Genomic DNA, 14561 nt, shown 5'->3' on the forward strand with positions numbered 1-14561 from the left:
CCTCCGCGCGCCTTCTCCTTCCCTAATTGGCCTACCTGCCTTTCAACAAAGATTTGGCTTTATCCCGGCGTGGCTGCTGCCCCGGAGTGGTGGGTGGGTGGGGGTTCGAGCGCGCATTAATGTCTGAAAGGTGAAGTTGTGGCGGGCAGGTTGGTGGGAGCCCGCGGGGCATCAGGTGTTGGTAAACAAACAAACTGAGGCACTACTTTCAGTTGATTCAGAGTTATTATTCAGTGTTATCAGCCAACACATTCATCAGTAGAGGTCCAGTGATGCGCCAGTTCAGGGGTGAGACAGAGATCAAGGGCAGATTAATTCACTAAATGACTTGTAGCAGAACATGTAATGAGATCAGCTCTTTCTCTTAGCTGTGAATGCATCAATCTCTGCAAAAGTGGTGTAAAACTCTGTCATGATAATGCTACAAATGTGACGTTTGTTCTCAGGGACCATGGTGAATCCTGGAGGCAGCAGCCAGCCGCCGGCGGTGGGCGCCGGTTCCCTGTCCTGGAAGCGGTGTGCGGGCTGTGGGGGCAAAATCGCGGACCGCTTCCTCCTCTACACCATGGACACCTACTGGCACAGCCGCTGCCTGAAGTGCTCCTGCTGCCAGGCCCAGCTGGGCGAAATCGGCACATCGTGCTACACGAAAAGCGGCATGATCCTCTGCAGAAACGATTACATCAGGTGAGATCGGGGGGTGCGAACACGCTCTCTGAAGGGCATTTTTAAAAAAAAAACCCGAACAATAAATCACACATTGACCGTTATCGCAATATCAAATTGTGCGAATTCCAAAAGATGGCAATAAATGTTTATGTTAAATATTCACACACAGTAAAAAAAAAAGCTTAAAGTATTTAGCAAATCAAATATTGGATGGAGCCCCTTCATGTTAGATACTCCTATAGATGAAGGCCACTTAGAGTATAATTTAAGTTATTTCAATTAAACGGTCGCAGGCAAAAAGTTGTATCATCTTTGGAGTATTGAGTGCTAATATCGCAAGTTTTCCTGTATTTCCGTTCACTCAGGAAATGAGGTTTATTTCTAGAGGTTGTTGAAGTTTGAAAACCTCTTTTGCAAGGGTGTCAAACTCAGTCGGACGGGGACCAAAATCCAAAACACACCTCAGGTCGCGGACCAAACAGGATAAACATTTATTCAAAACGACATTAACTTTGTAGCGTAACTATGAGTAAAAAAAGTCAGGAATATTATTCCAGAAGAAATCAACTTAAACCTTAAATAACTTCAGATATTTTACTCTGTAAAAATATATTTAGTCAAAATGATACAAGTTAGAAATAAACACAGGATAACATCGGGCCATTCGTTACAATAAAACGATCTGGAGGGTTGGATATGATTACCCGGAGGGCCGGATCCGGCCCCCGGGCCTTGACTTTGACACATTTGCTCTATTGGATGCAAGAAAACCTTTGACATTTCCTCTCATTCAGTTGAGTTGAATGGGAATGTTTTTGCTTAAACTCTCTCAAATCGGAGTTGTTTAGCATCTGCAGCCAACAGATCTGCACGGATGATTCCAAATCTAAAGTGCGCCTGTGCGCTCTTACCACCTCATAAAAAGCAGTGGGAAGTCAATGGGGTACTTCATTCATAATGGTACTATAACGTAATTAAAATTGGAGCGGGAGGAAGTGTGGATACACCTTTCCACTTGTATTGAGAGCATGCTTGGTGAAAGAGCTAAAGCGCAGATTATGGAAGCAGGAGATCTCTGCAGAGATAAAAACACTGAAGTATGGCAGGGAGAGGGAGGCAGAGAAAACATCTGAGAGAGACTCTACACAATTAAATGCTTTAATTATAGTCCCCCTCCATTTCCTTTAGTCCTGATGGGTTTTATCTAATGAGATCTGGTCCCTGGCTTGTTTCTGCTACCAATGACGTGTCCGAAATGAATGAGAGCCACACTGCAAACAAAACATTTAATTAACCAAATTGGCTTTTGAGAGTGCAAGAGAGAAAGACAGATAGAGAAGAGGGATTATTGTGAAGGCCATTTGCGGCTGTTTTTCTTTTTTTTTTCACCCCTCTGTCATCTTAAAGGGCCAGTCCCTTAAAAAAAAGCCATTCAACACCCATTTTCAGCTCAAATTTGAGCTGAAATAATGCTGGTGGATGGATTTGCAGAGAGCCTTTTGCTGTTTTAAGCTGGAGGTGATATTATTGCTGCTGCTGGAGGGGGAATTCATTTACTGCTGCATTCAGAGGGGATGCTGTCCCCTTAATTGAATAAGTCTAGGTAATTAAATGGCACTTTTCCAATAGAACGTGTGAGGTAAATCTAATAGTTGGTTATTTAATATCACTTTGAAGTCTGCCCACTCGAGCAGTATGACAGCACAAGAGAATTTGAAGTATTAGTCCAAAAAAAAAAAGAGGGGGATCTGAGAAAATTAATTAAATCTCGTGCAATTCAGAGGAAGCGTTTATCTTGATTTGTCATAACTGAATTAATTCATGGCCTTCAATTCACTTGGGGCCGGATCTGTTACTCTGAATTAAACAAGAGTAGTTTGGCTGCCCCCCCTCCCACTCCAAAAACACACAGATCCACCGGCCCTCCCTCATCCTGCAATCTCCCCCACCCCGCCCGTGCCTCTAATGCAGCCTGCCATTATGCAAAGCCCCGCTCCAGTATCAATATGGCCTAGTGCTTTTAAGATGCTTTGGCTGCTGATGTAGAGAGGCATTTTTAATGGACTGTGTTGCAGAAATCATTGTTGTGGGGGGTAATTTTACCCTACTCAAAGGTCTGGCTGAATGAGGTCTGCATTTAGCAGACAGCCCAGCAGCCAGTCGTGCTATCTTTCAGCCGGTAGTCAGTGCTGAAATGAAATTCAATAGTCATCGCCCATATAGACGACAGACAGCTGGGAATGAGTTGTTTTTGTTGCGCCCTTTTTTTTGCAATTTAATCAAAGACGGATCAACGAGATGAAGACGTCTTTCAGAAACGTTTTTTTTTGTGGCATTTCTATTTAAAAGAGGGCGTTAAAGTTCCTTATAACAATTTTTTAAAAATTTAAATAAAACGTTCCCAGTCGTGTTTTAATAACGACGTTTTTAACCAAAATCCCACAACCTAAATGTCTTAAAAAGCCATTTTTCATGTTGATCTGAAGCCTCTGTTTCCAAAATCTCCTCTGAGGGGGCGTGGCTTTTGGAGTCCCGCCCCTGATCCCCCCCATCTGATTGTTTTATCTCTGTGTCTCGCTCGTGTAAATCTTCACATAAAAATATCAGTAATGTCCAGCCGTATGGTTCTGATCCGGATGTCAGCTGGACGAGGAAGTGAAGATCTTCATGGACAGAACTTCCTCCAAAATCCTGATTCTTTCTCCTTCCAGTTCACCAAAGACTCTTTTAGCTAATTCTCCAATGTTTATTGACTGTGATCAATACATTCAATCATTGGTTTCTCAGAGTTCTTGATAAAATAATCAAAGCTAACATCAAAATGCTCTTTCATTGATTTACAATCCTTTCCAACTGCGGTCAAATGAGCCGCCGTTCACATTTCCGTGGTCACATCAAGAAGCTCCGTGGAGTCTGGTGGAGATTTTCCAGCGTTCTCAGTCCTGCTACCGTAAGTATTGGATGAAACTCACACCAAAAATCCAGTGATGCTGATTTGACCACAGAAATGTGAACGGCGGCTCATTTGACTGCAGTCAATGTGAAGATACCATCTTCTCTTCTCCAGAACCTGAACTAGACACTAGGAACAGATGAGGGTTTAGTGCATGTGCAGCAGAGCTGTTGATGGAAAGAAGATCATTCATTCAAACAGAGTCTGACTGACACGATATAAAGGGAGAAAGACTAGAAAATGTTCTATCCCACGCATGCATGTTACAAACTCAAAAATGTTCATGGGAGGGGACTTTAATAATGCTGACCCCACCTTCCCACCTTTGCTTCAGCGGCTCAGTAAAGTGTAAACCTGCTTTACTGCTGCTGTAGCAAAAAAAGGAAGGTAGTTTACGTTTTTACGCCTCCTTGAAGGTTCTTCTGAGCCGCTATCGTTCTGCTTGGAGAAGACGGGTCCACATGTACATTTCTTAGCGGTTTACAGGCGAGAATTGGCAGGTTAGTGACAACAGTCTCCAGTTAATTAGTTTCTGAAATTGAGTTTTGATGGAGCCTTTCCAAACCACGGCAGGACTGCATTTGCTGAGAGCGCTTGCTTGTTTCAGACCGTTGAGGGATCGCTCGGATACTTTCTATGAAACTAAAGCGGATGATGGGGTGTTTTCTTGATGTTAATTTTGAAGCCAGACAACTTTATCTGATGCTTTCACTCACACACACACACACACACCTCCTGTCCCTTTCTTTTCCATGCCTCCCTCTCCCTTCTCAGCGCAGCATGTCAGATGCCGTGGTCTTATTTGATTGCTTAGGAAAAGTGCAGTGATAGAGCAAACACCCAGTGAGATATGATGACAAATGGGTCCAGATCCCAGTAAATTACTTTCTGCTCAAATCGAAATTTCATTCAGTTTGCTGCTCACTGAGATGAAGTAATCTAAATTGTGGACTCAGAAGGAAGATAGAAGGGAAGCTGGAGCAAGCATTTCATTATCAAGAGGCGAAGGAGGTGGGGGGGGTTAGGGACGAAAGAGATGAGCAAAAGCAAATCTAAAGTGTTGACACCATGATTGAAAAGGTTAACCCATGCACATTATATATCAAGCGGAGTAGCTACAGGGTATCTAATGGAAACACGGCACTGACAGAGCATTCACAGGAGTCCTAATGGCAAAAGCACTATGTCTCTGACTGGCTGTACAATCAAATCCTCTTAGGTCCTGATTGCTTATGTTCCAGGTTATTATTAGGCTGCACACACAAAAAAAGAAAAAGAAAAAGCGCAGCCAAAGTAATATTGTATCTCAGTGTGAGATGCTTGTGAAGAACAGATTCATTTTTCCTCTTGATACTGTGATGATTTGTCTCCCCTGCATGTTTTCACTCGGGCTTACAGATAGAAAATGGCAAACTTGGCACCGGGAAAGGCTTTCATTCAGCTCACAAAAGGTGGAAGCCACAGTTCATCACGCAGATGCAAACAGCCCTCCCAGCCTAACACTGGCTGCTCTGTGTCTCTCCCAGATTATTCGGAAACAGTGGAGCTTGCAGCGCCTGTGGTCAGTCCATTCCAGCCAGCGAACTGGTGATGAGGGCGCAGGGCAACGTGTACCACCTCAAGGTAACCGACCGCGCAGACTTCTCCTCTCTGCTGGTCTCTTTGACTCTCGTAGTAAAAAAAAAAAAAAACTGAATAAAACATGAAAAAAACATGAGATTTATTTAGATTTATTATAGTAAAACGTTTTTTTGAACTTTGGTGGAGAAAAAAAACCCAAACTTTTTGGGAATAGAATGTTATTACCTAACAGAGGCAACGTTTAACCTTTAACAACAGCAATAATGCTTAAAATAAGACCAAAAATATGAATTGAAGGTTTTTAAAATTATTTTGTGGAGATTTGATTAAAACAAAGTCTGCCGATATTTTAAACAGTGTTCCCGCGGGGTCTTAAAATGTCTTATAAAGCATTGAATTTATGAATTTGGAAATGATACCTTAACCCTAGAACACTTTTACTACAAAAAGTTACATCATCACTTCTTTTGGGTATTTTTTACCGATATAATGTACCCAATAAAAAACCTTTGAAATGTCCTGAATTTTGATATCTGAACTTTAAAAAATTGTCCTGCTTGACATTTCTCTGTTTCACATTTCATGTCAAAAGTTGTTTTTTTTTTTTTTTAGCTGAGATGATTTTGATCAAGTGATGTAGATAAACATCCAGAAAACCAGTTGTTATGCACTAATACGCTGAATACCCACCTTTATTTAATAAATAAAGAAGAGCTCTAAAGCATCACGACACAGATCACAAACAACAAGATAAGAAGCGACACTTTTGGTCAGAAAATGTAATTTTTTTTCTTCTAATATTTCAATTTTAAAAAATGAGAATGAATTAATAAAGCAGGAAATAATTAATAAAATGGGAAATATTCCACGAAATTGGTCTTAATTTTAAAATGCATGGTCTTAAAAAGCTCTTAAAAAGTCTTACATTTAACTTGAAAAAACTTGTTGAAACAGAGTAATGAAATCTCCATGACTAAAATATAAAACTACTAAAGTTACCAGGGCGGGGCCTGGGCATAGGCGACCTAGGCGACCGCCTACATCGCCATTTTTGGGTGCCAAATTGCAATGATTATTTTTTAATAAGGCTGTTAAAGTTAATACGTTAACACATTCAATTAATCGAAAGAGAATTAACGCGTTGGTATTTATTAACACTGTTAAACTGTGAGATCAGCGTAATAAAATTCAGTCTGAAAAAAACTTAAAAAAAATTCCGTGATTGAGATTTTATTAAATAAAGAGACGATATTGCATTTATTTGTAGTTTTTGGAAAAAAGCATTTGTCATAAAAGATATGACAAAACACGATAAATTAGAGTGGTTTTCTTTTGGAAAATGGTGTTCTAGGGTTAAAGAGACGATATTGCATTTATTTGTAGTTTTTGGAAGAAAGCGATCTTTTATTTTAATAAATGAGCTTGACGAGCCGCTTTTCTCTCTCAGAATCTACTGGAATTATCGTGTTAATGGTTAAAAAGTTATAGCGTTTTAAAGATCTTGTGCTTAAGTGTCACTGACGGTGTTAAAGTGTTAAAAACTTCCAAAAAAAAGGCAACAATGCACCTAAAAGTCTAAAATTTAACCAAAATCTTCTCCACAGAATCAAATTTCTAGCCAGTCCTCTTGTAGAATCAGGTCATGTTTACGTTGACCGACTGGACCTTTTTCGTCTCCCTCTCTGAAGTGTTTCACATGTTCCACCTGCCGGAACCGGCTCGTCCCGGGAGATCGGTTCCACTACATCAACGGCAGCCTCTTCTGCGAACACGACAGACCCACAGCACTCATCAACGGCCATTTGAGCTCCCTGCAGACGAACCCTTTACTGCCGGACCAGAAGGTAGGCACCTCAGGAAGACGTATCGACGAGTTCTGCTTTATTTTCCCATCATTCCTGTTGGATGACTCTCAGAAAATCTGTAAGAACAACGTATGTGAAGATGAGGCTTTTCCTTTGGCTCTCTCTCTCTTATGTAGAGCATAGGACACTAAACTTTCTAAAACTGAGAGCTGCTTCATGAGTCATACAGAGGGCTACCAGTTTGAAATAACAAATTTGCCTTTACTCCTCCATGTGAAGACACTGATTTCTCACTGTAATTATCAACAATGACAACAAGCTAGGAAACAAATATCAATATTCAGCACTTTATTGTGTGGATGCTTCAAAGCATTCACACTATAGTGATTCTCCCGCTCCTTTCCGTACGTTTTTTGGCACGTAAAAACCTCATACCTTCAGGGATTTCATCAATCTTGGTATCAAAACGTTCACCTTGTTCAGGACATTACTGCATGTACTGTTGGTATTCATAAAAGTTATAGTTTTTGAAATATTTAGCAAAATATGCTCCATATGAAACAAATGGGGAAATATGTATTTGGCTTTTATTTTACCTTTTTATTTAAGCAACATGCTAGTGGTTTTTGACTAATTTAGACATGTTTTCAGTTATTTTGGCAAATCTAGAGCTAAGCTAATATTTTAGCATTATTGTAGCTGTTTCAATAAAATAAACTTCACGTTTTTTATCAAATTGTGGTGTAAGCTAATATTTTAGCATTATGCTAGCGGTTTTAGTAAAATAAACATCAAGTTTTGTTGGCAAATTGGGACTTAAGATAATATTTTAGCATTATTCTAGGTGTTTGGAAAAATTTGACTTTTTTACAGTTTCTTGCTAATTTGGCATCTAGCTAATATTTTAGCAAGCTTTCAGCTTTAGTGTTTTTAGCTATCAGTTTCAGCATTTTCAGCTATCAGCTCTGGCATCTTTGACAGCCACATTCAGCTTACAGAATTCACACTTGCATTAATGCAATCTCCGTCTGAATCTAGTTTATCTCAGTAACTGTTACATTTTCAGATGATCACTTACATTTCATGTCCCATTTTCACTATGTTGTGCCATGTTTATCAGTTTTGTAACGTTAAAGAGAAATCAACAAATCTTGTCACATTTTGAACTAATGACCAAATCTGCAGCATTTTTAACAAAATTAATGCTTCTTGAACTGGAGTAGGTCAGAGGTCACCTAAACTTATCTAAAGTTCTAGTTTTATGAACATATTTGTAATTTAATAGTTTTAATTTTTAAATCTATGTAAATGCAAGTGTAATTTTAAAGAATAGCAACAGAATAACATTTAATTTTAGATGCAGCTCACAGGTAGGGCTGGGAATCACAGGGGGCCTCACAGTGTGATGCGATTCACGGCTCTTTGTATTGATGTCAGGGCTGTGGATCGTTACTTAGGTGGCAACTCGATTCAAGAATCGAACCACGATTCTTATTTTTTAATATATGCTGTGTTGCTATATGTCTTTTTACTGGATGTATGAAAATAGAAATTATCTGTATTACATCACTACCATCCATGCCTTTATCTAGAAGAGGAGATCAGAATCAACAAAACTGATGAAAACACAAAGATTTAAATAGAATGAGATGATGTTTGGCATTTTGAAAAAGTTTTATTTTAATTTTATTTTTTGTCTAAATTCTGGTAAAGTTCATCATTAATATAAACAACATAAAAAGCATAAAAAAATCATTCTTGTTTTTGATCATTTATCTATGAAAATGTTCTCCACTGTTTTCTATCCTCAAAGTTCTTCAACATTTAACGTTTTAAGCGTTACATATTGGTGCAGAGCCCGTATGGAAAAAGTATTTTTTTCTGCAGCAGAATCAGCTGATTCACGTTGATTACATCTGCCTTTGGCTATGCAGAGCTGCATGTTAGCGCGAGGCTGCATTTCTCCTCTTCGAGATCCGCTAAAGTTACGTTAAGTGTCAACTGTTGAAGAGTTACTATAACAGAAAGAATATAAACACTGGAGCTAAAGCTCTGGTATTAAGGCTGAATCATTTTTTTCTGAAGTTTTGTCAGTGAGCGGAACTTAAGTCTCAATTTTTGAACGGAAAAAAACCTCTTGCTAGTTTTACTTTGAAAACCGGAAGCTTCCGGTGATGGTAACGCCGCTCTTTCGGCTTTGCTTCAGTTCCGTATTATAGAGCAAAAATACATCGCCCCAAGATGATGTTTTACTACACTCTACTATATTTCTAAAGATCGTGAATCTGTTATTTTTGATGTCACGAATATTCATACTCAAATTTTTGGGAGCAGATCGTGAGAATCCAAGCACCAGGATACTCGTTACGGCCCTAATCGATGATATCACGACACTGCAGTAATTGGTTAAAAAATAATCTCTAATAGTTCTCATTATACTGTATATAAGAACACATATATTTTAGATAAATATATCGCCATTTATTTTCTAGCTTAAACTCGATCATAATAAACAATTTGTGTTTTATTTTAACAAATAATCGAGACTGTTGCTCATATCGGTAACATGTCTTTGACACCAATTGGATTGGAATTATCTGTAAAATTCAGTGTTAACAATAGTAAACATAAACGGCACTTAGTGCAAAAATGTTGTAAACAACAGAACAAAAATGGAATAATTCAAGTAGCTGCCGGACATGCTGGTGGAATGTGCGCCCCCTATCTACCTCCAAAGCAACGTCTCACCAAAGGATGATGAATTTAACGTTTTACAGCCTCTTCAAACAAATATATAAGATCGATACTTGGTGAGAGAACTCATCGAGAGTCAATCGCAGGACTAAATATCGCAATATTTCGCAGTATCGATATTTTGACACACCCCCACTCACAAGTGAGTTGTGCTATTCTTAGAAGACACTCGGGGCGACCTGATGCCGTGTGCACCGTGTTGGTGACCCCTGATGTCGACGCTCTTCTGTTTGTTTGTTTTTTGCGGCGAAAAGATCCGACCGCTTAAAACAGAGTTTGACTCGTGGCGTCACGAGGGTCCAGGTTATTAATCCGAGGTCAAACGTCTGGAGCAGCCGGCCTTCCCGTGATTTGATCCGGCTGCCTCCTCCGGCGAAGGCACAATCATATCGGAAGGATAACTCCATCCTTCAGGAAGGCCTGTGAGATACGATCATTCCTGCCTCCCAACAAGCCGCTTCATTGACGATTATTGATATCGTCTGCGGCCGGCCGAGAGAGGCGGGAGGAGTTTGAGAGCGCCACAGACAGACGCAGAGAGGAATTATATTGTTGGGAGCGATTCACCTTGAGTGCTTCAGAGAGGAGAGGTAGGACTCCATTAAGCCCCCCCCCAGCCTTTTAAGGGCTTGTCACTTTTACAGATCAGCTCCCCGAGCTCTTAGAGCTCCTCACATTCAAATTGAAAGCTGTTGTATTATCCAGCTTAATTTTAAATGTCTGTTTAAGGCGGCGCGTCGGTTTGCAGCGCGGCTGCTGCAGTAAATATGAGCCTCCATGCTTTATTTATGCAGCAACATCAATTGTAGTGAAAAGCTCTGAATTATTGATGCTAAAAACGCAATCTGAAAATTGGCCTTTGTGCTTTAATTATAGCAGACAGTCAAAGTGGGAACCGTGGCTTCATCACACCTTTCTCTTTTTTGCTCAAACCGAGTTTGAGGAGCAGCAGGGAGCCCCCCCCCTCCTCCAGATCAATACACCTTTAATGTACCGGCGGCGGCGGCGGCTGGTTCAGCGGAGGGAAAAATGAAGCAGTCACAGAGTTATCTCCACGCCGTTGTTTTGATGATGTGCGATTTTGCCGCAACATAATTGGTGTTGTTCGCGATCACGGCACAGGACATTTGCTGCTCATTTATTAAGCTCTCTTCCCAGCTTCTGCCTAATCTCTTTGTTCAGAACAGACAAATTACCGCTCTCATTCAGAGCTGCTTTGACCCTGGGGAGGAAGACCCTCCCAGCGTCACTCACTTTAATTAGCCCCCAAGTAGGAGTTTGCAATTACTAATAGAGCGGAGCCCTCCTAGTGATTCTGAAGGATGAAGGGGGAAGCAAATCAGTCTTCGGATCATACAGGAAAAACACCAGAAAGATGAAAAAGTTTAGCGCTGGCTGGTGAAACCCAGAAGGATAATTGTGTTTCCTCCCCTGCGTTTGTGCGTGGCGGGCCCCAGCACCTCCTGCAGAAATGTTGGAGCGCGCTGCTAATTATACCAAAGAGAATCGCTTCATGAAGGCACTTTCAAGTTAATGCAAAGTAAATGGGACACCAGATGGTTTTCAAAGGCTGGCTGATCAATAAATGAAACAGTGAAGTTGGTGGAAAATGGATTTATTAACGGGGGAAGGACGAGCTGGGCAATATGGCCAAAACATCTAATCTCCCATTTTTTTTTTTCATTCCAAATTCGATTTTATTTATTTTTTTACTTTCTTTAACAAAGGTTACAAATAACTGAATATGTTTAACAACTATTTTATTTTAACATTTCTTTTGGAAAATGTCTCAAAGACAAAGTGCAACCAACTACAAGATGTAAAAATGTTTGTAGAACAATGTAGCCGGTGTTTTGTGAGCTACGGCTAGCTTAAGCGTCCTCTAAAGAGAAACACTACGATCATTCGGCAGAACACTTTTGGTAGCAACAACTAAACTGATTTTACTGCGTGTGGTTTGATGTTCCAAGTTTAAATTCACAACCTCAGTAAAAAATAAATAAAAAAAAGTAAAATATTTTTTTCAGGACACATTTTTACATTATTTGCTAAGAAATAATTGGTGTTATTTAAAACAGAAAAATCATCTCAACATCAGCTCTGTAATGTTACAAATAGACTACTAATAGTACAAAGTGGATTCATGTCTGTTATTATTATATTTATAAAATATATTTTTTTTCTTATGTATTTCGAATTAATGTTGTTGCTTTTGTCCACCTCGCCTTAAAACATTGTCTGACTTCAAACCGATCCTCTGTTTACATATAGGAGACACGTTAGCATTAGCAGCTAGTATCGTAGCATGCTGACGTCAGTGTGTAACAACAGCGCTGTCTTCAAATCAGCACCTTTACAAAATGTTCTGTTGCTGCTGCAGACCAGCAGCTTCATCCTCCAGTTCTGTCTGGATCCATTTGAAAATCACCGCATGTCCTTCTGCTGCATCAGCCAAAGAGAAAAAGGTTACACGGTTAGCAAAGAGGCGCTGGCTGCGCATTGTTTTCTTTGGTTTCTCACTGAAGAATCTCCTCTGCTAGCTGGAGCTTTCATGTCTGCGCTTTGCAAGATACGGACGGGCTGAGTTTACACCGAACTACGGAAGCCCAAGAGAGCAAAGAACTGGAAAATTAAATCTTTGATTAATCTTTGCCTGAAACAACAAATTCGAATTACCTTATTTTCCTGAGTACAAGTCGCAGGTTTTTTTTCATAGTTTAGCCTGGGGTGCGACTTATACTCAGGAGCGACTTATTAGTGTTTTTTTTTTGTTTTTTTTACATAAATAAGCTCATATTTGTTATCTTTTCCAATAAACATCAGTTTTTTTTTTTTTGTTCGAAATTGTTGGATCGCAATGCATTGTGGTCTATATTTGCTAATCTAGTGAGCATTGATGCATGCTGGTTTTTCGTGAAGACTTTGGGGAAGTTTTGAGTGCACTCGATTTTGGGATTGGTAGATTCAGACTGCACTAGCAAATAGCAAACGCACTATATAGTGAGTGGGGGGAAATTTCGGACACAGCTTAAAGGGTAACCAAACAGGGAAGTTGGAGGCTGACTCCACACACAGCCAAAATTTGAAAATCCAGTCAGAGGGGCGGGGCTTGGGGGAACGGGACTGTTATCATTACTGGAGCTGCAGATCATGAAGTGAGACTTCTGAAACTTAAATGGTTGACCTATTACAAAATTCAAATGTAACTCCTCGATTCAACCTGTAGGGGGCAGCACACAGACGGGTTTTTGACTGTATTTTCAAGAATTAAATAATTTTATTTTAATTTCTCAAAAATTTGGCAATGACCAACAGACGGCACTTTTAAAGCCCAATTTATAGAAGCCAAAAAAAGTTGATTTGGGGGTTTAGTTACCCTTTAAGTGTCGTCCAAAACAAACATGGAAGAGAATCTGATTATTTTCCTCTTAAACTTATTTTTCTAATACACATCAAAAGATTACTACTCGTTTTTTTTATTATTTTTTTAGCTACACTGGGCTTGGCGGATTTGTTTTAAAAGTGTAACTTATATATGGTTTTCTTCTTCTTGATTAGACATGTTTTGCTCTTGCGATTTATTCTCCGGACATTACGGTAATATTGATAAATCGCCCAGCCCCAGGAGAAGGAAGCTGCTGCTGCTGCTGCTGCTGCTGCTGCTGCTGCTGCTGCTGCTGCTGCTGCTGCTGCTGCTGCTGCTGCTGCTATGGATGTGGTCGTCTGCGGCGCTCACTCCTCTCTGTGTCTCTACAGGTGTGTTAGGTGTGAGCCATGCGGGAAGCAGGATGTGTGCCTTCATGTTAGCCCTCATCGTCACCTGAGACGGCTCCGCCCCGGGCCCTTTGGCCCCCCACCCCAACCCCACAGGAATCCTCATCCCACCTTTTCTTTCTGCTGACGCTCGGCCTTCAAACCTCGGCTTTTCCCCTCAACACGGGTGGATATTTGCACTTACTGAGACCGGACGCCCGGGGGGACGCTTTTGGATTTGGCGGAGGCCGCTCAGAGTCTGGCGGGACTCTGCAGAAGATGTTCAGACTGCAGCAGAGGAAACGGACTCGTCGCTCCAAGAGTTGCAGACCTTCAGTGACATTTGTAGGAGAAGCTTTTAATTTTTCCTCTTCCTTTTCTATCCTCATTTCCCATGAACTCGGTGTTTTCACTTTCTATATTTAAAGTGTTGTTAAAGGGAAACTTTTTTTTTCTTTTAGGTGAAATATATAAGACGGGGTTTTCAAAAGTATCCGTGGCATTTTGTGGAACAGGAATCATGAGCACTCTGTCGGTGTATTTGTAAAACTACCATGTATGTGCAGTATGCATGTAGATGTCGTCCAAGCGTGGCTACAGTACATATGACCCCTCCTCCTCCTCCTCCCTTCTGGCTCCTCCCCTTCGACCACAGCAGCCTGCTCCTAGTCCGTAACGTAGAGATCATTCCCAACACATAAATGCTGAATGAAAGAGAAATTTATTTGTGATATTTTCCGAGACATTTGCTCCAGTATGGTGTATTTAATTAATAAAAATATTGAAGATTTCAAAGTGTGGTCTAATTATTACAGGCTTTTAATTTAAGGGTTTTTGGAAGTTTGAGGAGCGATCCCTGAAAATGGACAAACATGCTTCCTTTCTCTGTGACCATTTACTATTCATCACTCTAATACCTGACAGAAACAGAGGAAAATGTCCCTTTGAAGATTCAATTACTGCAGAGAGGGAGAGAGGTGTCTGTGTTCGGCGGGCACAAATTGAATGGGCTATTTGCAGAACAAATTGGTGTTTGAAGTCCTTGC

The 14561-nt window shown here is 40.4% G+C and overlaps 1 protein-coding gene across 1 annotated transcript in view; it reads left to right on the forward strand.

Annotated features, from left to right (window-relative positions):
• Nucleotides 1-14294, forward strand: part of lmo4b (LIM domain only 4b) — a 15196-nt gene extending 902 nt beyond the window's left edge. Inside the window, exons 2-5 of the mRNA XM_024259152.2 lie at nt 447-687; nt 5149-5245; nt 6892-7047; nt 13519-14294. Coding sequence (XP_024114920.1) covers nt 452-687; nt 5149-5245; nt 6892-7047; nt 13519-13527 — 498 coding nt within the window. The 5' untranslated portion in view covers nt 447-451 and the 3' untranslated portion in view covers nt 13528-14294. The remainder of the gene's footprint in view (nt 1-446; nt 688-5148; nt 5246-6891; nt 7048-13518) is intronic.
• Nucleotides 14295-14561: the final 267 nt, after the last annotated feature.

Source organism: Oryzias melastigma, linkage group LG4, assembly GCF_002922805.2.
Source record: "Oryzias melastigma strain HK-1 linkage group LG4, ASM292280v2, whole genome shotgun sequence".
Taxonomy (NCBI): Eukaryota; Metazoa; Chordata; class Actinopteri; order Beloniformes; family Adrianichthyidae; genus Oryzias; species Oryzias melastigma.